This window comes from Leptonotus elevatus, chromosome 3 (assembly GCF_054856555.1).
Source record: "Leptonotus elevatus isolate MCC_2025b chromosome 3, RoL_Lele_1.0, whole genome shotgun sequence".
NCBI classification, from domain to species: domain Eukaryota; kingdom Metazoa; phylum Chordata; class Actinopteri; order Syngnathiformes; family Syngnathidae; genus Leptonotus; species Leptonotus elevatus.
In genome coordinates this window covers 29435064-29459320 of record NC_141241.1, presented here as the reverse complement: position 1 = coordinate 29459320, position 24257 = coordinate 29435064, and the positions used below count along the sequence as shown (strand labels likewise).

At 43.4% G+C, this 24257-nt stretch overlaps 1 protein-coding gene across 3 annotated transcripts in view; it reads right to left on the bottom strand.

Annotated features, from left to right (window-relative positions):
* Positions 1-24257, bottom strand: part of cemip (cell migration inducing hyaluronidase 1) — a 217928-nt gene that overhangs the window by 83245 nt on the left and 110426 nt on the right. For all 3 annotated transcript variants that reach the window (XM_086071134.1, XM_086071135.1, XM_086071136.1), the window contains 4 exons: positions 22722-22869; positions 21897-22088; positions 6247-6416; positions 1502-1711 (listed from right to left, as the gene is read on the bottom strand). In XM_086071134.1, the coding sequence (XP_085927260.1) occupies positions 1502-1711; positions 6247-6416; positions 21897-22088; positions 22722-22869 (720 nt within the window). The remainder of the gene's footprint in view (positions 1-1501; positions 1712-6246; positions 6417-21896; positions 22089-22721; positions 22870-24257) is intronic.

Here is a 24257-nt window from a genome sequence, read left to right as displayed (position 1 = left end):
ACTTTCTTGCAGGCCGTTTTTTCCGGGGAATAGCAAGTATATACTGCAGTGTGTGTTGCCATCAAGTCTAATATCAGGATCATGCTACGGTTTCGTTACGGTGGTGTTACGTCTCGCTTCCTCATGTCCTTCAGTTGCTAAACCGGGTTGTAAGAGATGTTTTGATCCATTTTATCCACTCCATTCATGGTGGCCGTAGTCCAGAAACAGTGTCTTCTCCGTGATCAGACTGTACCCGCTCCTCCGATGAATATGCATTGGACTCGGGGTACTCTTCATTGTCCGACAAAATGTCCGCATGTGCAGCTCCGGCGTTAGCAGAGCTAGCCGGTGATGCTTTATGACGTGAGAATAAAGGCCGCGTCCAACTGTGGCGTCAACCTCGGGATTCACCATCACCATCACCATCATCATCAATCTGCATTGGTCGATGCCAACTCTCCATCGCCCGATCGAATGTCCGATTGTGTAGAAGTACCCGGTCGGTTATTGTGCGCGTTTTCCGGCCTTAGCAGCGCTAGCCGCGCTAGCCGCGCTTAGCCGGTGAGGCTTACTACGTGATCATAACAGTCGCGTCAAGGCTTCCAACTTTGGCGTCAAGCTCGGAGTCATCATCATCGTCGACATCAATGCGCTTTTTAGTATTGATCGATGCTTTCCGTCTTTGAAAAAAATGCTCAAGCGTGAGCTGCTTGCAACCGGTTGCTTGGTCAGCCATTGTGGCTTATTCAGCCATGTCTCCTCAACACTCTAGCTCCGCCTCACGTCTTCTACTGACGCCCACGGTGGGCGGCCCATCCAACCTTGTGCAAAGAGAGTCATCGCTGCCCTCTAGGGGCCAAAACGAGTCTTTTACTAACCAGATCTGCCTGATACTTTCAGCACAGCTGCCCAAGACTTTCCTGCACCCGTTTCCCCAAAAAAAACAAAAAAACATAGTGAACGTCTTTTAACGTCCTCGGCGCCCTTCCGTAGGTTTATGCTAAACGTTTTATAACGTTTATGGCGGTCAAAGAGTTAATAATAATAAAAACATACTCAAAATACGCTTACAATGTGTTAGACTAATTGTTATGAAAATAATAAGAGATTGTAAATTTGAGTGAGGTTCTACTTTTTTACGACCAAATCTGATTTTGATTTTGTTAATTGCCAGTCAGTGGTGTGCTAAGGGGGTAGGTGTCATCCGCAACAAAATGAAAAATGTCAGACAATCATTCTATTCCAGCCCACCCCATTGTCGACAATCATTTATGAAGGGTCATCAGTCTCGGGCAGAAGTGCATTAGCCCATTAGACAGCAGCTATACAGTATATGGACAGCGAATGTCAAATTATTCCTATTGCAAACCTACTTAGACAAACATTTTATTTTTAGGGAGATCCACTACTGATACCAGCAGTATTTAGTTGGTGTATCTGTGACATAACCATTGTGTGGTGGTCTAATACATTTATTATGCACTGCACTGTGTTGTTTATATAAAAGAGCTGAACTCACCAGAAGTCCATTTGAGCTGTGGATGGTGACACAGCGAGAGAATGAGTGGTGGATTGATAGATCACTGACATAGGTGGGAGGGTTGTAACCTCCCCTCTCATCCACTTCACCATTCATATGGAAGTGGATCGGGTAGTGTCCCATTGTTTGCTGGCCCATGTGCTGCAGCTCCACACCAGATAAATGTGCGGACTTGAACCCTCGCTCTACCTAATGAGAGCAGAGAGAATCAGTTAGTCTGATTTTCAACAAAAGCTAAAAAGCAGTTTGACCAAAGTTCAGTAAGCAGAGTGAGTTTCTGAACAAAGGTAAAGGCAACAAAGGGGAAGAATTTGAGGGATAGGATGAAGACAGCAAGTAGAGCTTTGTAAGACAATCAGACTAAAACAACCAGACCAATACACTGTAACTGTCACTGTAACAAAAAAGGCCATTTCATAAAGCCACAATTATGTAAGTGCAATGGGAAATACTGTGCACAAAAGCATGTTTTGTGAGTACTGGAATGTTTTTCGTTCATACAATAATGTGTTTTGTGCCCACAATAATGTGCTTTGTACGTGCAAAACCATCCACAAGTACAAGTTCATTTTTAAATGTTTTATACCTAGATTCTGCATCTTTTGTTCTATGTTTGAGAAACATTCTATATAGAAGATTTTTTTTCTTACAAGCATTTTTCAACCCATTTGTCATCTAAGGATTATGAGTAGTATTTTTCCTGCTTTGTGCATGAATTGTAATCTTTTTACAATATTTATGTACAATATTAATGTGTGAATGTGGTCATGTGTGAATGTGGTCATGAAAGAATTATAGGTATTATTTAAATCGTTTGTATATACGTGATCCCAGTTCTGCCTCTTCAAATCTTCTCTTAAAAGTTCTACTGCTTTTCTAGATGTGTCTTTTATGATGAATGGAGTTTCCTATTACACAGTATTTATACTTAATTTTTCATATATTGTAAATACAGGGAGATCCCTTATGTCTATTGTAAATATACCACTTTTTATTTCTCCATGTATGTTTGTATATATATTATCCAGGAAAGAAGCAATGTGGGTAAAATAAAAAATAAAATAAAAATACAATTAACAAGTTATGAACAGTTAGCTGACTGGTTCCATCTGAAAGATCCAACACCTCAACCTTACCGTCTGAGTGGTAGTGGGGCGGGGGATACTGTGTGGACTCCAGTAGTCCCAGGAGAGGAGCTACAATACATAATTTACATTTACATTAAAGAATGTAATAAATAATAGCTTTAGTAGCTACTCAAAAGGCGTGTATTTACGTGGAATAATAATTTTAAGCAATTACATCATTACCAGAGCTCAAGCCGTTAAAATGATGGCTCTGGGTGATCTAATTAGTAGTTTTAAAATTCTGATAGACATAGCGTTAAAGCAAGGAGAGGCCAGCTGTTAAACTATGTTCAGGGTAAGCAGTCAGCCGCTGATTATTCTATTACGTTTCAGATCTTGGCCGCAGAGAGCGGGTTTGTTGACCAGGGCTCTGTGTAGCATTTTTCTCTGTGGTCTGAACTCTGTGATTAAAGCTGAACTTATTGTGTGCGATGAAACGACTAACTTGGAGAACCTCATTGCTTTTAGCATAAGACTGGACAATCGCATGAGGGAGAGGTGCAGGGAATGTGGACTAGAGCGAGTCGGGCCATCTACTGGTCCTGCCGGAGTAGGGCTGGGCGATTTGCCCCAAAATTCATATCACGGTATAAACTGCATCCCTTCAACGGTAACGGTATATATATCACGGTATAGAATTAAGTGTTGTTGTTTTTTTAATATATAAATAATTTGCTTACTGGCTTACATAGTCCTTTAAAGAAGCTATATGGATTTTAAAAAAACAATGAAAGAATACATTTATTACTTTGGATATTACCAAAATGTATTGTGCAATTCTCAAATCAAAATTAAAAGTCAGCACTGCTGCAAAATAGTGCACACAAAAGATATTGAGGGCTCTATACTAACTTTTGCTACCAACTTTTTCAGTTGGTCGCACCACACGTTTTGGTCGCACCTTTTTTGGGGGAAATACAGCTTGACCGTATTTGCTCATGTATAGTTGTCTCAATTTGCATAGCGTAGTTTCGGATGACTTAAAGAATGACAGCGACTCAACATATAGCTGCAAAATATTTTACTGTAACAAGATTTGTCTGCACTAAAACAGGTCAATTATTTTATATTACTTTAAAAGAAATTGGGGGGGGAAAGGCATTGCTTTTGTGAGCATTAGTTTGTTCTCTGCAGAGGGGGCAGCTCTTAGCATGTCTAATATCAGTCAAATCACTAACCCCATTGGATTCCGCATTTGCTCCTATGCAAGCCGCTACTGTCTTTACTAAGCTCGATCTACGCAGTGCCACCTGGTTTGGATCTGGGAGGGGCATAAATGGAAGACTGCGTTCAAGATGCCATTAGGATATTTTGAATATCTGCTTATGCCGTTTGGGCTTACCAACGCACCCGCGGTGTTTCAGTGCTTGATAAATGATGTGCTGAGAGACATCTTGAATGTTTTCTGTTTACCTTGACAACATTCTGATTTTTTTGCCCAAAACCTCAGTGAACATCGGCAACATGTGCGTTCTTCAGAGACTATTAGCTAACTGTCTTTCTAAAAAAGCGGAAAAATGTGAATTACATTTGGACGCAGTTCAGTTTTCAGTTCAGTTCAGACGCCAGATTCGAGCCGACCCAGCCAAAATCCCGGCTGCAGTTGAATGGCCAAATCCTACATCAAGGAAGCAGTTACAGAGGTTCCTGCGGTTTGACCATTTTTACCGGCAATTTATTCACAACTATAGTCAAAGAGCGGACCTCTGACATGGCTTACATCCTGTAAAGTTATGTTTAAATGGATCCCCCTGAATCAGCATTTGTCGAACTCAAACATTTATTTTCTACTAACTAATGGAGTGAAGTGATCATATAAGATCAACCTGAAATCGTTTTCCAGTGAATGTCACTTTTTAAATAGAGAAATGTTTCTACATTGTGCTGGCTTTATATATTATTGTGGCATATGTGATATGTCACATTGGCGATTGATTCGCTGTATGCTATGTGGCCAGAACAACACTATTTGTGCTTTGTTGCCAGTGTTTGGACTATACACATTACAAAACAAGTCATTTACAGAAACATTACAGTTCTCAGCAATGCAGCATATTACATTATACAACAGTTCACTTAAAGACATCTCATTATATTCTGTGCTGTCAGCACTAAATATCCTAAATGCGCCAGCTGGGGCATAACCACCACGCTAGGTGCCTCGGGTCACACAAGTCACACTGCATTTAGAACATGCTACCAGCCCCTTGACCCCCTCAGTGAAGAACCCCTACCCGTCTCTTCCTCGCGCCCCGCGGTATCGCTCAGCAGTCCGGCTCCCGGTAAAGTGCCCACATTCAACCAAATACTAAGCTTAACTGTTGTGTCCCAGCAGAGGGCTATCAATAAACCACATGCTATGCATGTTTAAAATAGATTAAATAAAAAACATAAACTTTCCAGCGGTTGAAATTTTCCAAATCAGAGCTCCCTCCGCTGGATTCCACTAGCTTTCAATGAAAGTTTGATAGTCAGCTACTAACCGGCCGACCCTTAATGCACTGCGCCGCCAAGATGCACACTTCGCTTACAGACAAGGGTGTAAACCGGGTATATTCATTGCGTGGCTTGCGGTCCTCGTGCAGCTCGTTAAGCTTTACTTGGCGGCTAAAGTGGCAAGCTCTAGTCATGGGCCATAACAGTTTTGACAATTTTAACGCGCTGTAATTACTTTCAGTTAGCATTTTTTTTCTCCTCAAGGGAGCAGCTTTTGCACGGAGGAGGAAGTGGGGGAAGAGATGGAGTACCTCGTTAGCCTCTTGTTTAATTAAATTATATTTTTTGAGCATACCAGCTTCACCTCCCTGCTTCCTGCGTTTGGGTTCTCAATCCCTATACAAAACCTGACACACCTCTCCAAAATGCTGGGCTCTGGGTGGCGGAGTGAAACCGTCCCTTGCCTTTGATGCAGACGGCGTGGGTTTGCTTCCCATCCAGGAGACCTTGAATGTTTGTGTGAGTGTGTGTAAAAAAACAAAACATCTCCAAAACGCCAGACGTCATCAACTCAAGTCTGCTACGACGATGCACTGCAGTGGGGTCGAGACCCTGATAAGGATGACGAGCATGCAGGTGAGCTTCCCTGAGATGGTTTCTGACAGTTTGTGCAGAAATTCTTTGGTTATGCAAACCGATTCAATTTTGGCCAGCCTCCAGCAAACATGAGTTAGACAGATTTGTGTACAATATATGAAGGAAATGGCCTTTGGTGTATGTAGAAAGTTTCAAAACTTTGGAGTCCAGCCAGCTCATAAATAATGGGAAACAGAAGTGTTGCATTTTTATTCCGTTTATGTAGGTTGGGCCAATGAAAAACTTCTTCTTGGCTAGTGCAAAACATCCATGTGACTCTTGTTTAGTGTTTGCAGTGATTACAGGATAGAAAAGAAAGATGTGTCTGCAGTTTAACAAATTATTCACTTAATGGTTACAAGCCATCAAAATATTTTTTTCCAACTGTTTTATGTAAAACATGAATCTGTGACATGGTTCGTTTGCCTTTTATGTGGGGAAAACAACATACTACTGGACATAATTAAAAAACATATCTTTTAATATTTATCTGGTGAGAAAAAAATGTTAGTAAGAATACTGTACCTTCAAATGTCCTCCAAAGGTGTCAAAGTCAAAGAATTGGCAGGCTTCATTGCCATAACAGCTGGGCTCCATCTCACCATAGACTAGGATGTTACGACTCAGCAGGCCAATCTCAGCTCTCATATCCACCCCATCCACCACTTCACCCATGTGAATAAAATGGGCTTTACCTGTGAACACATACACATATCCATACAGAGCTGGGTTTTCTATTTCTATTCCCCCCACCCCCCAATGTACGACCTGAATGCTTGCATCAATAGTTGGTTAGCTATTTAAATCCTGAATTATGCCATGCACTGATGAAACAAATGTTGCACAAACTTGCCACGTTTTTTAAAACGGTTACGTAAAAAAAAAAAATCAAGATGATTGATGAAAGAAAATTGATTGATAAATAAATAAATAAATAGATTAGCTGGCAGCCAGTTCAGGGTGTATTCCGCCTATTGCCCGAAGCCAGCTGGGATAGGCTCCAGCGCCCCCCGCGACCCTTGTGAGGACAAGCGGTTAAGAAAATGGATGGAAATAAATAAATTAATTAATAATGGGCTATTTGTGGTTGCACATATTCTTCCACCATTTTAATAATCCCTGTGTCCTTTAATGGAAGCCAATTAATTTGTAGCAATTAATTTCCAGTCCAGAAACAGGAATTCTACAATGATCACCAAAGTAGAAGCAACACTTCTCACAAGATCAATGTCTGGTACTGAATACATGAGTGTTTTTACCACTTATCTTCAAACAGAGGCTGTTGAATGCATTTAGAAACAAATCACTGAAATCACTTTACTGATTGTACTAAGTCGGTATTTTACTACAATTAAAGGTGAAGTCTTTAGTTTTGTCCGTTTGTGTTTGTAAACAACCAATTCAAAACTGACTCCTCGCATGGCTCAACCCCCACAAGATTAAAAAGTCAAAACACCACACACTCTCCTCCCCTCTATATTGTCTCACTAGCATACTGTCTCTCTGTGTCCATAATGTGTTTGCTTCAGCATATCCAGGACTATGACACAGCCAATGAATATATCTTCATGGATGAGGCTGAGTTCAACCTGAAAGAAGAGGCGCCGGGAAGAAATGTGATTGGCCAGCCAGACATAATTGAGGTCCCAGGCCTTTCTGGTGGCAACATCACTATGCGCGTGGCCAGGAACCACCATGGTATCCTACACAGCCCTTCTACTTGAATTTCTTAACGGCCTGTTTGATATGGTTGTCCGACCTGATCATGACAGATAACCCACAGTGAGTCAACTCTGTGATAATTTGGGACAATGTATACTTTCACAAGGCTGCCCAGGTGCATGAGTTGTTTCAGGACCACCCATGCTTTTCTGTTCTATAACTTTTATAATTTGCAGCCCATATATCTGCAGTGGTAGACAGATATTCTAACCCATCAAATGTGTTTTTGAGCTCTTCTTCCATTTACAATATTCACTGTTGAGGTCTTTGGAAAATGTATTCCTGCACATTGGCCCTGCATTCATTGGTATTTTGCTGATCAGTGCTCTGAACGGAACATTGAGAGGGGAAGCATTTCCTCAACAACATACCTGGCAATCATTCTATCAAATTATGCCTTGGTTGTATGCTGCTGTGGCGAATTAAAATTGATCTTCATCTGTTTAGGTGATGTTGGTCCATCATTTTGGGTCTTTGGCAACAAGTTTTGTTGCCGCATGCAATGATTGAAGATGCTTTAATAGATTTGCAATGCTCTTCGTCGCTGTAGACAATTCTTTATGTCCAACACATAACTTACATTTTACTACGATGTTTTTAGCGTCCTTTATCCGCAGGAAATAAAAGTAGTGCTTGTATTTCCACTCTGAAAAGCCTCCACTCTCAGTTTCATGCGCACTTGCCATTGCAGCGTGTTGGTTGGCGTGTTACCGGAGTTTTGTATGTATTGTGTGTGCGTAAGCTGGGTTTGTGTGTCTGTGTTGAGTACAGTGTCAGACTGTCTTTGATTGGCTTACCCTCACATCTTTCCCTATGTTAACCAATCAATAGCCTCTTCCGGGACGTGCTGTGTTCAAATTAGAGTGAGATGAAACATGTGGACAAGGCTTGTAAAAGAACACAAGGTTTGTCTGAGAGAAGTGGCCATTGTCATTGATTCAGTGTGTTCCTTTTCTATATAAATGTTTTGAATTTTGCTCTTGAGTGTTCTGTACATGGTTGGTAGTGTTCAGCCAAAAGCTTAATTGTGTTTAATATGGCTGTGTTTACCAAATGAAATCACAAGTGCCGTTTTGTGGACATGTTAGAGCTGCATTAAGGAAGTTGAAATGTTAAAATTACAGATTTTTACAAATCTATATGCAGAAACATTGCCCTGATGTGTAGAGAAAGCCCCAACGTGTTCACAACAATTAAGTGGATAAGCTTATAAAGCTTTTCTAAATATAGGCATTTGGGGGATTAGATTATCTGTGCAAGCAATTTATTCAGACTTGCTCTTTCTATCATTGTTTTATCATTATCTTTCTATCATACTATTAGTTGAAGTGTATCTTAGCTAGTCTGTAAATAGTGGCTTCTTGCCAGAGGAGTTTCTGTTCGCTTGTGCTCGTACAAGCCTGCATGGCTCATGCACGATCATTATGGAGGCTGCATTTACACTTTAGTCCAGAGGTGGCAGTCATGTGTAAAAAAGTGTCAAAGCCCTTAAGGCCCCTGTAAGAGATTTGATGTCAAAAAGTTTTGTTAAGGGATGCCAGAGTTTAGCAATGTGTGCGTGATGTTTGGAGTTTTGTGTGTGCAGTTTAAAAAAATAAAAAATAATGTGTTTTAGCAATCAAAAAAAAAGGCAGCCCGAGAAGTTTCCACTTCACCATTCGGGCCACCATTAGTAAACTTTAGGTGGCCCGACAAAGTCACGTGATGGCCATGGGCCATCTGGCCATCGTTATTCTTGACCCCTGAATAATTTTATATTCCTCTTTTTGTTATTTTGTTTTAAAAATGCAATTCATATGTTAATAAAGTGTTGATCTACCATCCAGTTTCAGTTTTCAGTAAAAGTGTTATAAAAAGGACAATTTAAAAACCAGGTAACTAAAAATCTAATAATAATGGACAAGATAGGAAAATGTGAAAAATCCACCAATCACCATCATCCACCAATCCACCATCTTATCCATCTCGTTGGACCGGATAATTCTGACTTTTTCTTTTTGTGGAATACCCCCATCGCCTATCTCCTTCAGACTTGAAAATCCTCAATCCACAGTTGTTTAGGATTAGGGTGTCAGGAACTATAAGTGAGTGTACACCACATATTAAACCTTGGTATTTCTGGTTCTGGTATGTATTTGAATCAGTTGACAAATCAGGACTGAAAACAGAATAAGTACATATAAATAACAGAGCATAAACAAGAAACAAAATAACACATTAATTTGTTCATATAAACAAAAATGTCCTATGGCTGCGTCTTAAGTTTACACACACCCACGCACATACCCACGCACACACATATATAGATATATTTGTTTAAATCAGCATGAATAAGCCCATTAAGAAACACACACTTCTACAGGATATAGGCTGTGACTGGACCTGGGTCAATTCAAACACCTTTCTCTGACTCCAACACAGTACTCTAGGTTGTTCAAATCTGACTGCATTGAACTAAAAAAACAAAAACACACAAGCTTGCAAACTCACTCTACATCGACAGTGACGATACTTGGTAAACTGTGCAGAATATGGCATTCATTCCAACATTCCATCAATATGTCTTTGGAAGAGATTATCTTGAGGGTAGTATATGCTCCAAAATCAGTGCAATCAAGGGCAATTTACATTATTTTTGACAGCCTACTGTAGGTCAGGGGTCTGCTACCCCCACGCTGAGGCCTAGTGCCGAGCAATTGGCCTTTTGTTTCTTGGGCTAAAAATAAATAAATAAATAAACGGTTTCAAATGTGGTACATCCAGGGAGGCGTCCAGGAGGCATCCGAACCAGATGCCTGAGCCACCTCAACTGGTTTCTCTCAACGCGGAGGAGTAGCGGCTCGACACTGAGTCCCTCCCGGATGACCGAGCTTCTCACCCTATCTTTAAGGGAGAGCCCGGATACCCTGCGAAGGAAACTCATTTCAGCCGCTTGTATCCGGGATCTTGTTCTTTCGGTCACAAGCTGTGGGTTGTGACCATAGGTGAGGGTAGGAACGTAGATCGACCGGTAAATCTACAGGTTTGCCTTTCGGCTCAGCTCCTTCTTTACCACAACGGATCGATACAGAGTCCGCATTACTGCAGACGCTGCACCAATCCGCCTGTCAATCTCCCACTCCAACCTACCCTCACTCGTGAACAAGACCCCAAGATACTTGAACTCCTCCACTTGGGGCAGGATCTCATCCCCGACCCGGAGAGGGCACTCCATCCTTTTTCAACTGAGGACCATGGTCTCGAATTTGGAGGTGCTGATTTTCATCCCAACCGCTTCACACTCGGCTGCGAACCTCTCCAGCGAGAGTTGGAGATCACTGCTTGAAGAAGCCAAAAGCACCAAATCATCTGCAAAAAGCAGAGATGCAATGTTGAGGCCACCAAACCGGACCCCCTCAACGCCTCGGCTGCGCCTAGAAATTCTATCCATAAAAGTTATGAACAGAATCGGTGACAACCTTGGTGGAGTCCAACCCTCACTGGAAACAAATTCGACTTACTGCCGGCAATGTGGACCAAACTCTGACATTGGTCGTACAGGGACCGAACAGCCCGTATCAGGGGGCTCAGTACTCCCGAAGCACCCCCCACAGGACTCCCAGACATGGTTAAACGCCTTCTCCAAGTCCACAAAGCACGGCTGGGACGAAAACCACACTGCTCCTCTTGAATCAGAGATTCGACTTCCTGACGGAACCTCCTCTCCAGCACCCCTGTAAAGACCTTACCAGGGAGGCTGTGGAGTGTGATCCCTCTATAGTTGGAATACACCCTACGGTCTGCCAATCCAGAGGCACTGTCCCTAATGTCCATGCAATGTTGTAGAGGCGTGTCAACCACCACAGCCCCACAACATCCAGAGCCCTTAGGAACTCCAGACGGATCTCATCCACCCCCGGGGCCTTGCCACCAAGGAGTGTTCCAACCACCTCAGTGACTTCGACCCCAGAGATAGGTGAGACAACCTCAGAGTCCCCAGACCCTGCTTCCTCAAAGGAAGAAATTTTGGTGGAATTGAGGAGGTCTTCAAAGTATTCTCCCCACCAATTCACGACGTCCTGAGTCGAGGTCAGCAGCACCCCATCTCCACTATACACAGTGTTAATGACGCACTGCTTTCCTCTTCCGAGCCGGGGGTTGGACCGCTCTCCAAACTTGTGTTTGCTAGGTGATTTAACAACAACTGACTTACCACATAAACAATTTCAATCTATACATGTAGCCCTTACTATCGCAAAAAAAACAATTCTTGTTAACTGGAAAAATAAATCTGTTGGCTGCTGGGTGGCGGCTGCGTCTTGGCCGTTCCCTGGGTCTCTTGGGGGGTGCTGCGTTGCGGGGCTTTCCCTGGTGTCTGGGGCGGCGCCGTTCCGGCGCGGTCCGTCGCTCTGGGCCCGGCGACGCGGTTCGGGGCCTGTGGGCCGCCGGGGTGCCCGGTGGTTCCCTCTCCCCTCCCCCTTCCTCCCACTTGCTGCCTCTCCCTCCTCGCCTCTCCCCGCCCGTTCTCCGCCACCCTGTCCCTTCTCCCTCGTCACCCTTCCTCCTCCTCTCCCCCTCTCTCTGCGGCCCTGCCGCTGCCCCCTGCCCTTCTTGTCGTCTCCTTCCCCCCTCCCTTCCCCCTCCTCGGTACGCCTTCCTTCCCCTCCCCTGGGCCGGGGGCTCCATCCAAGGCCTGGGTCTCGGTGCTCCGGGGGCTGGCGGGGGTTGCTGGGGTTTGATGTTGTGCCCGCCCCGCTCCGGTGGGCGTCCTGGCACCTCGGGCGGGCCCCAGTATCCAGGGGGCGAGCCCTATCGCCCCGCCGGGCTGGTCCCATATACCCGCCGGGGTCCCGGTGGGGTGGGTGGGGGCTTGGTGGGCGGGTGCGCCTCCTGCCCCCGCCCGGTTGGGGAGGGCCCCGCTGGTCGCTCCTCTTAACTCACTACACTAGGTTTGCACAATACAATTTTATATACATATAGGGCACATAACACACTTTGTGGGGGGTGGGGTAGGATGGAAACACCGTCTTCACCCTAAAACTCCCCTCCAATTTTAATGCACCACACAACTGGGGGGGGGGGGGGGGGGGCTTGTGGGGGTGCCATCGGTTGGGGACCGCGGTATAGAGCAGTGCTGCGGTCCCCTGTCCACAGCACGGAAATGAGTGTTATTAAATATAAATAAATAACCCCACCCTTCCATCAAGTTACCGTCCGATTTCACTAATTAACACTGATATTAAAATTATCACTAAGGCTTTTACATCTAGATTAGAAACAGTAATCCCGACAATCATTCATAGCGACCAAACAGGCTTTATTAAAGAGCGTCACTCTACTAATAATATTAGAAGGCTCTTTAACCTTATTAGTATGTCACAGCGGCATAATAAAAAGGCAGTTATTATATCATTGGATGCAGAAAAAGCTTTTGATAAAGTTAACTGGTCCTTCCTCTTTGCTGTTTTAAATAAATTTGGCTTTGGGAAGTCATTTATTCACTGGGTGTCAGTATTATATGATTCTCCTAAAGCTACTGTTACTACTAATGGGATTATATCTAAGAGTTTTACTCTACAGAGAGGCACAAGACAGGGATGCCCACTGTCGCCTTTATTATTTGCAATATTTATTGAACCGCTTGCATTAGCCATACGCCAGGAAAGAATGATTCAAGGAATTCACTCTGGGGTAACAGAACATAAAATTAATCTATATGCCGATGATATTTTACTTTATTTAGAAAAGCCTGGTATTTCGTTAGGGGAAGTATTTAACTTAATAACTAAATTCTCACAGTTATCAGACTATTCTATTAACTGGACAAAATCAACACTTCTACCTATTACAGAAAATTCATGGAACCCTGCAAGCCAGGACCCATACTACTCATTTCCTATAGGTAATTTAAAATACTTAGGCATAAAAATCTCACCTAAATTAACTGATTTAGTTAATTTCAATTTCACTCCACTTCTGGATAGCATTTATAGTGACTTGGAGCGCTGGAATAATCTTCCTATTTCTCTAATAGGACGAATAGCCACTATTAAAATGAAAGTTTTACCCAAAATAAACTATTTTTTCTCAATGATTCCATTTAAACCTACGGCTAACTGGTTCCAGTTGTTGGACTCAGCCGTTACAAAATTTTACTGGAAAAAAAAAAGAAGCAAAGATTAGTCTATCTACTCTTCAGAAAAATAAATCCAAAGGAGGTCTAGAGGCACCAAATTTTATGCACTATTATATAGCCAACCAGCTACAATATATTATTTTATGGGCACAACCCAATAGAGATACTAACTGTTGGCTGGAACTAGAACAGAAGGATTGTAATAACCTCAGACTCCTAGATTTACTCTTTATTACAACATCGATTAAGCGACATAACTGCTTTAAAAATCCAATGATTTCCGCCACCCTGACTGCCTGGTGGAAGGCACTAGAAATGACAAAAGCCCAAGTGGAGCCCAGCGGGCTTTCTCCCCTATAGCATAACCCCGACTTTCAAATTAACAACCAATCGTTTTATTTGAATGTGTGGGAGCAGAAAGGAATTACACATCTCCACCATCTCTTCTCAGATAATATGTTTATATCATATACATCCTTGCTCCAAAAATATAAAATAAAAAACGGAAACTTTTTACATTATTTGCAAGTTAAAAGTATGATAAAGAAACAAATTCCAACACTCCAGGGTACACTCCAACCGCCTGTTTTAGCTAAAGATATTACCAAGCTTTCTCCGACAACAACAAAAAAACTCTCAAAAATATATAAGTTACTTTCATATACTGATAAAACGTCTTTACCCATCTCAAAATGGGAAACAGACTTGTCTATAGCTCCGGAATCTGTCTTTTGGATTCAAGTTTGTGAAAATGTTTTTAAAATGACAAAACACACAAATTTACAACTTATCCAATATAAAATTATTCACAGAACATACATTACTCAATATATGATGAAGAAAATGGGACTCTCAGACTCCGACATTTGTCTCCAGTGTTTACAAAACACTACAGACACTTATTTTCATGCTTTATGGTTATGTACTCCGGTTATGTGTTTCTGGACTAAAGTCTTAGAAAAACTTTCCGCTGTCTTGGACTGTAGGATACCGTTCTCTCCAAACTTGTGTTTGCTAGGTGACTTAACAACAATTGACTTACCACATAAACAATTTCAATCTATACTTGTAGCCCTTACTATCCCAAAAAAAACAATTCTTGTTAACTGGAAAAATAAACAAATTTTGAATATCGACCAATGGTCTAACCTCCTCACAAATCATATTTTAATGGAAAAAATATCTGCCTCAAATAAAAACCAAATGTCAAAATTTAAAGAAACATGGTCTACGTATATAGAATTTTTTAACCTAAACTTGGATTTTAATTCTGCCTGTTAGCGAGAGCCACAGCAGCGTTATAACTTGCATTGATGTTTCTGTATTAGGCAATTTGTAACTAATGGTTGTGTTTCTATAGTCAGGAACCCGGCTGCTGCCAGCGGGATCGAGCGGATTCACCTCCGATGGGCACCAGGGGTTGATATTCGGATTCACGGCATGCCAGTGGGTTAATTCTGTGGGTGCTGTCCCCCCTGGCGGGGAGTGGGCGGGTCTGCCCCTCTGTTGGCTGCTGGGTGGCGGCTGCGTCTTGGCCGTTCCCTGGGTCTCTTGGGGGGTGCTGCGTTGCGGGGCTTTCCCTGGTGTCGGGGGCGGCGCCGTTCCGGCGCGGTCCGTCGCTCTGGGCCCGGCGACGCGGTTCGGGGCCTGTGGGCCGCCGGGGTGCCCGGTGGTTCCCTCTCCCCTCCCCCTTCCTCCCCCTTGCTGCCTCTCCCTCCTCGCCTCTCCCCGCCCGTCCTCCGCCTCCCTGTCCCCTCTCCCTCGTCACCCTTCCTCCTCCTCTCCCCCTCTCCTTGCGTCCCTGCCGCTGCTCCCTGCCCTTCTTGTCGTCCCCTTCCCTCTTCCCTTCCCCCTCCCCGGTACGCCTTCCTTCCCCTCCCCTGGGCCGGGGGCTCCATCCATGGCCCGGGTCTCGGTGCTATGAGGGCCGGCGGGGGTGGCTGGGGTTTTGTGTCGTGCCCGCCCCGCTCCGGTGGGCGTCCTGACACCTCGGGCGGGACCCAGTATCCGGGGGGCGAGCCCTATCGCCCCGCCGGACGGGTCCCATATGCCCGCCGGGGTCCTGGTGGGGTGGGTGGGGGCTTGGTGGGCCGGTGCGCCTCCTGCCCCCGCCCGGTTGGGGAGGGCCCCGCTGGTCACTCCTCTTAACTCACTACACTAGGTTTGCACAATACACTTTTATAGACATATAGGGCACATAACACACTTTGGGGGGTGGGGTAGGGTGGAAACACCGTCTTCACCCTACAACTCCCCTCCAATTTTAATACACCACACAACTTGTGGGTGGGGGGGGGGCTTGTGGGGGTGCCATCGGTTGGGGGCCGCAGTATAGAGCAGTGCTGCGGTCCCCTGTCCGTGTCGCCACCCCCCCCCCCCCCCGCCCTATCTATTTTTTTTTAATGCACCACATACACTCAGCAACATGCTTGGGTGGCGGGTGGATCGGAGCGTGGGAATATCATTTCCATCGGCTCCGGTTCACCTGCTCCTAATTTTAATGCACCACACACACACACTTGTATATACACTGGGTGGGGTCACATTCACGGTTTAGGGGTAGAGTTCGCCAGTCCGCGAGCTGGCGGACTCAGTAACAGGGGTTAATTTTCACAAAGAACGCTGGGGTGACGACCGGGGCCTTCCCCCGCTGGGCCTGGGGTTCGGGGGTGTCGGCCGCCCTCCGGTGCCCCCATCTCCCCCTTCTGCCCCCGGTGTTCCGTCCTTCCACACGGCGGGGGGTGGGGTAGGCGCGGCTGCCCTCTCCGCTCCGCTGTCCGGCCCCTCTTCGGCGCCGGTGCCTGGGTGCGGGTGGTCCCCGGGGGCTGGGGGGCTGCCGGTTGGTCGGGGTGGGGTCGGGGGGGGGGGGGGGGGGCTTTGTTGGGGGGGGGCGGTGGTGGGGGTTGCGGGGGGGGGTGCTGGGGGTGGGGGGTGTCTGGGGGATTGGGGGCGTGGGGGCGGCTGGGGCTGGGTTGGGGTGGGTGGCGGGGGTGGATGGGGGGCGGGGGGTAGTGGAGGGGGCGGGGGTTGGGGGCCGGTGGGGTGCCTGGTGGGCCTGCAGTGCCCCGTCCTGCTGCGTTGGGCCGGGGGCGCGGGCCGTGTCGGGGCGGGGGGCGCTCCTGCTCCTGGGTTTGCTCTCCGGCCGGTGGCCCTGGTGGGGCCCGGGGGTCGTCCTTTGGCGCTGCCGCGGCCTGGGGGGCCCTGAGGTGTTGCGCTTGCTCTGTTCCGGCGGGGGTCGACGGCTCCCCTCTTTGGTGGAGATTTTCATGCATGCCAGATCCACCACACCAGCATCTACCGAAACTCAGACACAATCTGTTTCCTCCTCAGGTTATTGAATCGGTGGAGTCTGGTGTCTGCGGATCTCACGCGGCTTCGTCTGTACTTCCTTCCTTTTCTCGGTCTCTCCTTTGGTCTCTTGAGGCCTCCCTGATTTTATGTTTTTTGGATTTGTTGGGGTCTGGATGTTTCTTGGGCTGGGGAGGAGTTCTGGTGGGGGGTGTCTGGTCGGTGCAGGATTTCACCTTCCTTGGTTTTCTTCGGTCCCCTCGGGTCTCCTGGTGTTCGGCTTAGGTGAACGGTATGAGATTTTTTCTAATAGGTTTTCTGGTGAGCTAACAAATACACGCACGCACGCACGCACGCACGCACATACACATACTCACCCACACACACACACACAAAAAAAAAAATAATATATATATATATATATATATATATATTAAAAAAAAAAACAAAAAAAAAAAAAAGAGCAATGATGATGACATTTCCGAATGAACAATACTGAGCTCTTAGAAAAAGAAAAAAAAATATATATATATATAAATAAATAAATAAATAAAAGAGGAGGTTATACTATTCATTAATACATTGTAACAAACAATTTGTAACTTAAATGAATTAATTCATAAGTTTCGCACAATTCGACTGTTTAAAGGTATGTGTGAGTCAGGGGCTTGTGTCCGTCTCAGCTGCGGCCACCTAAGCTGAGATAAGCAGAAGATGGAGAAACCAATGCTGGCTGGATGTTCTCATTCATATAACTGACTTTTTACACTAAAGAGGCAAGGCAATACGGATGTTCATACGTGTCATTCATGCAAATGGTACTTCATTTATATTTCCACCTTTCAGGGCCCTCAAAGCGCTTTACATTCGACTACTCATTTACCTACTAATGACGCAACATCAGGAGCAATTGGGGGCTCAGTATCTTGCTCAAGGATACTTCGGTGTGGTCACAATGGCATGGGATCGAACCCACAACCTCTATTTAATGTTCTGACATGTTACAGACCAAATTAGTAACTATCAGTCTTTTAAAATGCTTTTAATATGAATCTGCCTAATAAAATACTACACTCCTACTGTAAGTAGTAACTACTAATAAATATTTTTTTCAACGTGCCATCTTACTAAATGTAAACCAACTTAAAACCGTTACATTTCAGTTACTGTCTATTACGTTTACTCTGTTTAAAACAACTCACTACGGTGTGATTGTCAGACAGGAATCTAGTTGCACATCGTATCGGGGGCACTAATGTATTTATCATGTCCTGAATGGATGACTGACCTTCTCACCCTATCTCTAATGGAGAGCCCGGACACCCTACACTTGTATCCAGATATTTGCTCTCTAGGAGATTAATTCTGGTGACAACCGATCATGTTTTTTGTTTTGTTTTTTACAAATGATGTAATGTTTATTTTTTTCTCTGGGGCATATGAAGAGGCAATGCTTACGACTTCAATAAAATGAAACATTCCAACTTCTACTATTTTCGGAGTATGATTTGGGCGAATAGCGATGCACACATAAACTTTGGTGACAATCGATCAAGGTTTTTGGATGTAATGCTCTTCACTTTTTGAAGGCTCCCAGGCTGGTTGCATTCACCCGCCACTAGTGGGGTTTCCAACCACTTGTTTCAATTTTTTTAAGTGAATTTATTGAATATGCGCAAAATGGACATGCGACTTATGCCCGTTTCCATCTGTTTTTCTTTTGTGAATATTGAGAGGAGACTCCGCCACTATAGGTGGTGGTATACACAATAGAGATGTGATCCACCAGTAATTTAAAAGAAGAAGAAGAAGAAAAGGAAGTGACTGCGCTGTGCGATGACATCATATTAGTCTGGTTTTGTAATTCTTGATAAACCGTGGTGTTTCATTGCTGTTTTCTAAAATTGCATTAATATTCGCTTGTTTAATTATTTATTTGACTGCCAAGCATTTTCAGAAAAGAGGATATGTGGATGCCAGCCGATTTAAGCATTTTGACTGATCTTTCAAGGTCCACAGAAAAATTTGTGTTTGGACTATGGAAACATAGATACTACCAAATGAAAGATTGAACTCTCATCTTTCATCAGAAAAAAAAGTTTGTTTCTACCTTATTCCGTTTTTCAGTAATCAACAATAGAAAATAGGTTAGTTACACCCAAATGCGATGTTTTGGACCAAAATACGGAGAAATCAAGCTTTTTGTGAAACGATATTATTTCATGCACTCTAGTGAATTTGACACCTTTTTTTTTTCCATGAATGATGCTCAAACACCTAAACAGTGCTTTACTTCTGTAAAACACTACCACCAACAATGAAAAAGTGTTTTTTGATAGCAAAATACGTTTATTTACATTCAACAGTGTAACAATTTGACAAAACAATTTGGCAAACTATTTACAAATGTGTGCAACTGTGGTACTATTTACAATTGTGTGGATGTTTCAACTACACAGTTTTTCTTTTTGTGTGGTATATTGTGTAAAACTCCCCTGCGTGCAAGGGGACGCAGCAGGATTTGCACCACAGATTAGTTTCACTGCGATTGCTCCTTCGCGTGCAGACCCTACAACACTTTCTTGCCGGCCTTTTTTTCCGGGGAATAGCAGGTATATACTGCAGTGTGTGTTTGGCCATGTTGTCATCAAGTCTACTCTCAGGATCATGATACGGTGACCTGGTGTTACGTCTGATTTCCTCATGTCCTTCAGTTCCTATACCGGGTGGTAAGAGATGTTCTGATCCATCTTATCCACTCCATTCATGGTGGCATCGTAGTCCAGAACCAGTGTCTTTTCCGTGATCAGACTGTACCCACTCCTCCGATGAATATGCATTGGACTCGGAGTACTCTTCATCGTCCGATTGAACGTCCGCCTGTGCAGAAGTGCTCGTTTTCCGCCGTTAGCATCGCTCGCCGGTGAGGCTTTACGACGTGATCGAAGCCGCCGCGTCAACGCTTCCAACTTCGGTGTCAACTCTTCCAACTTCGGCGTCAACCTCGGAGTCACCATCATCATCATCAATATGCTCGTTAGTATTGGTCGATGCTTTTCGTCTTTGAAAAAAATGCTCAAGCGTGAGCTGCTTGCAACCGGTCGCCATTTTCGCTTCCTCAGCCATTCTCCCCTCAACACTCTAGCTTCGCCTCACGTCTTCTACTGACGCCTACCCGATCTTGTCCAAAGAGAGTCAAAGCTGCCATCTAGTGCCCAAAAATAGTCATTATACTAACTCGACCTGCTTGATACTTTCAGCACAGCTTGCCAAGGCTTTCCTCCATCCGTTTCCCAAAAAACCCCAAAAAAACATAGTGAACGTCTTTTAACATCTTTGGCGGCGCTCATTTGGATTTTACTAAACGTTATTAAACGTTTTTGGGGGTCAAAGAGTTAATAAAAATAACAACAACTCTGTTTCGTCCCCCCCCCCCCAAACATACCTTACTTTATCGTCCGCCATTGCTTTGTGACTACAAACGTTCGTGTAATGTAAGTATCCGGTCAAAACATGCGACGTGTATCCGTTCTTGCCAGCAGTTCGCAAAACCTGTTTCTATAGCCTAATTTCGCATTTTCCTTTTTTCAACGCGATCAAGAGACGGGTAGGAGCTTTCTTCACTGAAGGGGTCAATTGGGGCTAAAAGCAGGTTCTTAAATGACTGTCACTCAATTAGTTTGGTTACACGTACGTCCGCTAGCGAGCTTCGTGATGCTTCTGTCTGTTCCCTCGCTTTCAGGATATTGACAAAATAAATGTGTAAAAATAAAAAAACTATTTTAGCCTCTTATACGTCCGTTCTTTTCTGTCTGGAAATTAGGAAGAGTGAACGGAGGTTTACCAGCGTACACTTCTGTCTTCTCAAGCATTGCAATGGTGTTTTTTTTTTGCCAATAAACTCCATCAGGACAGTTAGGAATGGCACCAAGGGCATCTGTCGTTTTGTCACTTAGGGCTGAAAGTCGTTAAAACAATGCTTGCAAGCTTTAAGGTGTGCAGTTACGCAAACACTTTCAGCACTCCATTCGGCGCCATTCAAATGACGGCTTTGTTTGGTAGCAAGTTTTTTTTTTAACTTGATTTTCACGCAATGCGCACTTCGCTTATTGTGGGAATGCTAAAAGCATGCAAAAACAAAACAAACAAAAAAATCATTAAAACTGGTCTGGGCAAAAATAATGGTACCCTTAACTTAATATTTTGTTGCACAGCCTTTTGAGGAATTCACTAATCAAATGATTTAAACTTTCAATGAGACTTCTTCACCTCTCAGCAGTTATTTTGGCTCACTAGCCATGGGAAAACTGCACCAGTTGTCTACAGTTTGAAGGGTGATTTATTTATTTATTTATTTATTCATTTATTTATTCATGTATTTTCCTAAACAGAATGTTTCATCTCCTACCACGTGTATTCAATGGGATTTAGATCAAGGCTAATTAAAGGCCACATCTAAATAGTCCAATGTTTGGTTCTTAGCCATTCTTTATGATTTGGGTAAATATTTTGTTGCAAACCCCATAACCTGTGACGAGGAATTTTTTTCTCTAGAATACCTGGATACCTTTACAATTTATGTTACTCTGCACATATTCAAGACACCCTGTACCAGATGTAGCAAAACAGCCCCATAACATAACAGAGCCTCCTCCATGTTTCAAAGTAGGGACAGTGTTTTTTCTTGTTATGCTTCCTTTTTGCACCTGTAAACAAAGAGTCAATGTGCCTTGCCAAAAAGTTCCAGTTTCGTCTAGTCTATCCATAGGATATTCTCCCAGAAGCTTTGTGGCTTGTCAACATGCAGTTTGGCAAATTCCAGTCTCACTTTTTTTTCTCTTTTTTGTGTTTTATCTTGAACCACAGAAACATCCAGCCTCGCACTAACATCCCTCCTTTGTAAGTATTTACAAACGAAGCTTGATCAAATAAGATAAGTCATGCAATGCAATCCACGAATTAAGAATTTTTAATTTACTGTTTTAAATTTGAATTTTAAGTTTCAAAACATTTTAAGTTATGAGATTGTGCTGTGAGTCACATTCCTCACCTTGAACCTTGACTTGGTTAGTTGTGCAAGTCGGGCAAGGAATTAAGTTAAACCCTTCAGTCTGATGCATGGAGTAGTCAGTGCTGGCCACCACCACCCGGTCACCAGGTTGCCAACCCACAGGCTTGTCTGCAAGATCCAGAACTGTGCTGTTCGACCACATGTCAATGGAAATTGAGGCCTGAGGACGGACTGCAGGATTGGAGATAGAGAGTTAGAACTACAGCAGTGGACAATGACTGTTGACAGCTAAGAATGTAATATCCAAAACGTGGAAATACAGAGTCATTAATGTATGCTATATAATGTATTGTGATGATAGTTTTTCCTCTTGTGATTGTGTTAATATAACTGAAATGGAACACACTTTGTGACAATGCTCCAGAGAAACATTTCTGACTCTTGAAAAAAATATTGAAATATTGTCATGCCTGTTGCTCATGCTTAAAGCAGAGAAATTCCCTTTGCACCACACACCAGCAAAGTTCTGAGACTTAAGACACAATCAATACCCTAATCTGAAAAAATATATATATCACTACGACCAAATATAAACCCTGTGGTAGCACTCAGGTTCAATTATTAAGCCATTAATATAAATTATTTTATACAAACAAGATACACTACAAAATGTGGTTAGAAGATTGCGAAACAGAAGCCTGCCAACACATACTGTGTTTCATTCATCATGTGATGACAATTACTGTATTGTCAAGCTGAATTGTTTTTAATTTATGCATATTCGATTGAGAAGCATATTTTAAAAATAAATTAAAAAAAAGAGAGAGAGAGAGAAACATTCTGAAAATAATACAATTAGCCTACCAAGTTTTCCACACAAAAAACGAACTCTGTAGTTGTGACAGAGACCATGAGCTTGGTCTTTATTGCGGCAGACAAAACCATAATCTTTGTTATTTTTGTGGATCACATCCCCTGTTTGGTTAGAAGGTATGCCATCATTTGTCTCAGCCTGGAAAGAAAGAAATATAGAAAATAGTATATTTTATACAGAAATAGACAACGTGCAATTTCTAAAGAAACTTGTGTGTGAAGGCTATGAGGCTGAATGAAAAACAGGAATTATCTGGAATGATATTGAATGACATGGAAGGTCGGAAGTCAGATTTATGGTAAATGGACTGCATTTATATAGCGCTTTAACTACACCATATGGTGCCCAAAGCCCTTTACAATTAAACCTTTCCTTCACCCAATCACACACATACTCATACACCAGTGGTCGACTGCTGCCATGCAAGGCGCTGCCGGGTCCACTGGGAGCAAATCGGGATTCAGTGTCTTGCTCAAGGACACTTTGACATGGTCACCAGGGGTGAAGACCGACCCTGCAACCTTTACGGATGGGAGACGACCACTCAACCACTGAGCCACGCCGCTCCATTTATCCCAGTTCGCTTTTCCCAGTTCCGACCTGAAAGCGTTTGAGGTGAAAAACAAAATCGGTTATTGTGGGTAAAAAAATGGAAGCACTCATGGTGTGAATATTTGGAATATTTTGAAATTGTAATGGACTTTAAAATTATGTAAATGTGTATTGTTGAATCTGCCATTGGGAATGAATGGGGAATAGTAGGGTACATAATTGGGAATTGTGAGTAAGATGTGAATTTTGGAAATGAAAAAAATGGAAGCACTCATGGTGTGAATATTCACAATATTTTGAAATTGTAATGGACTTTAAAATGATGCAATTGAATGATGTTGAATGATATTGAATGACATGGAATGGTATAGAATGACTTAGAATGAGCTGAACATGCTGAAGTTGGAAGGGCTTGAATTCATCCAGAAATCTAGAAGTAGTTGATGGAAGAAAAATAGCAGAAAATAAAGTAGCAGGAAACAAAGAAACAAGAAAACAAGGAAGGAAAAAATTTGAGTAAGCAATGGAGTAAGGAGATGCTGACTCTTGCAAGGTGGAAAGCCGCATGTAGTACTTGTAGCAGCAGCAGTAGTAGTAGTAGTAGTACTAGTAATATGCATATTTATAGTAGTAGTAGTAGGCATATTTTTAGTAGTAGTAGTAGTAGTAGTAGTAGTAGTAGGCGTATTTGTAGTAGTAGTAGTACTTGTAGTAGGCGTATTTGTAGTAGTAGTAGTAGTGCTTGTAGTAGGTGTATTTGTAGCAATAGTAGTAGTAGTAGTAGTACTTGTACCTGTAGTAGTAGTACATATAGTACTAGTGGTAGCAGTAGTACTTGTACTTTTAGGAGTACTTTTAGTAGTAGTAGTAGTAGTAGTAGTAGTACTCGTGGTGGCCATGGCTCAGGGTGTAGAAACGGTCGTTCAGTAACCAGAAGGTAGGCTTCGATCCCCGCTCTCCCAAAGTCATGTCGT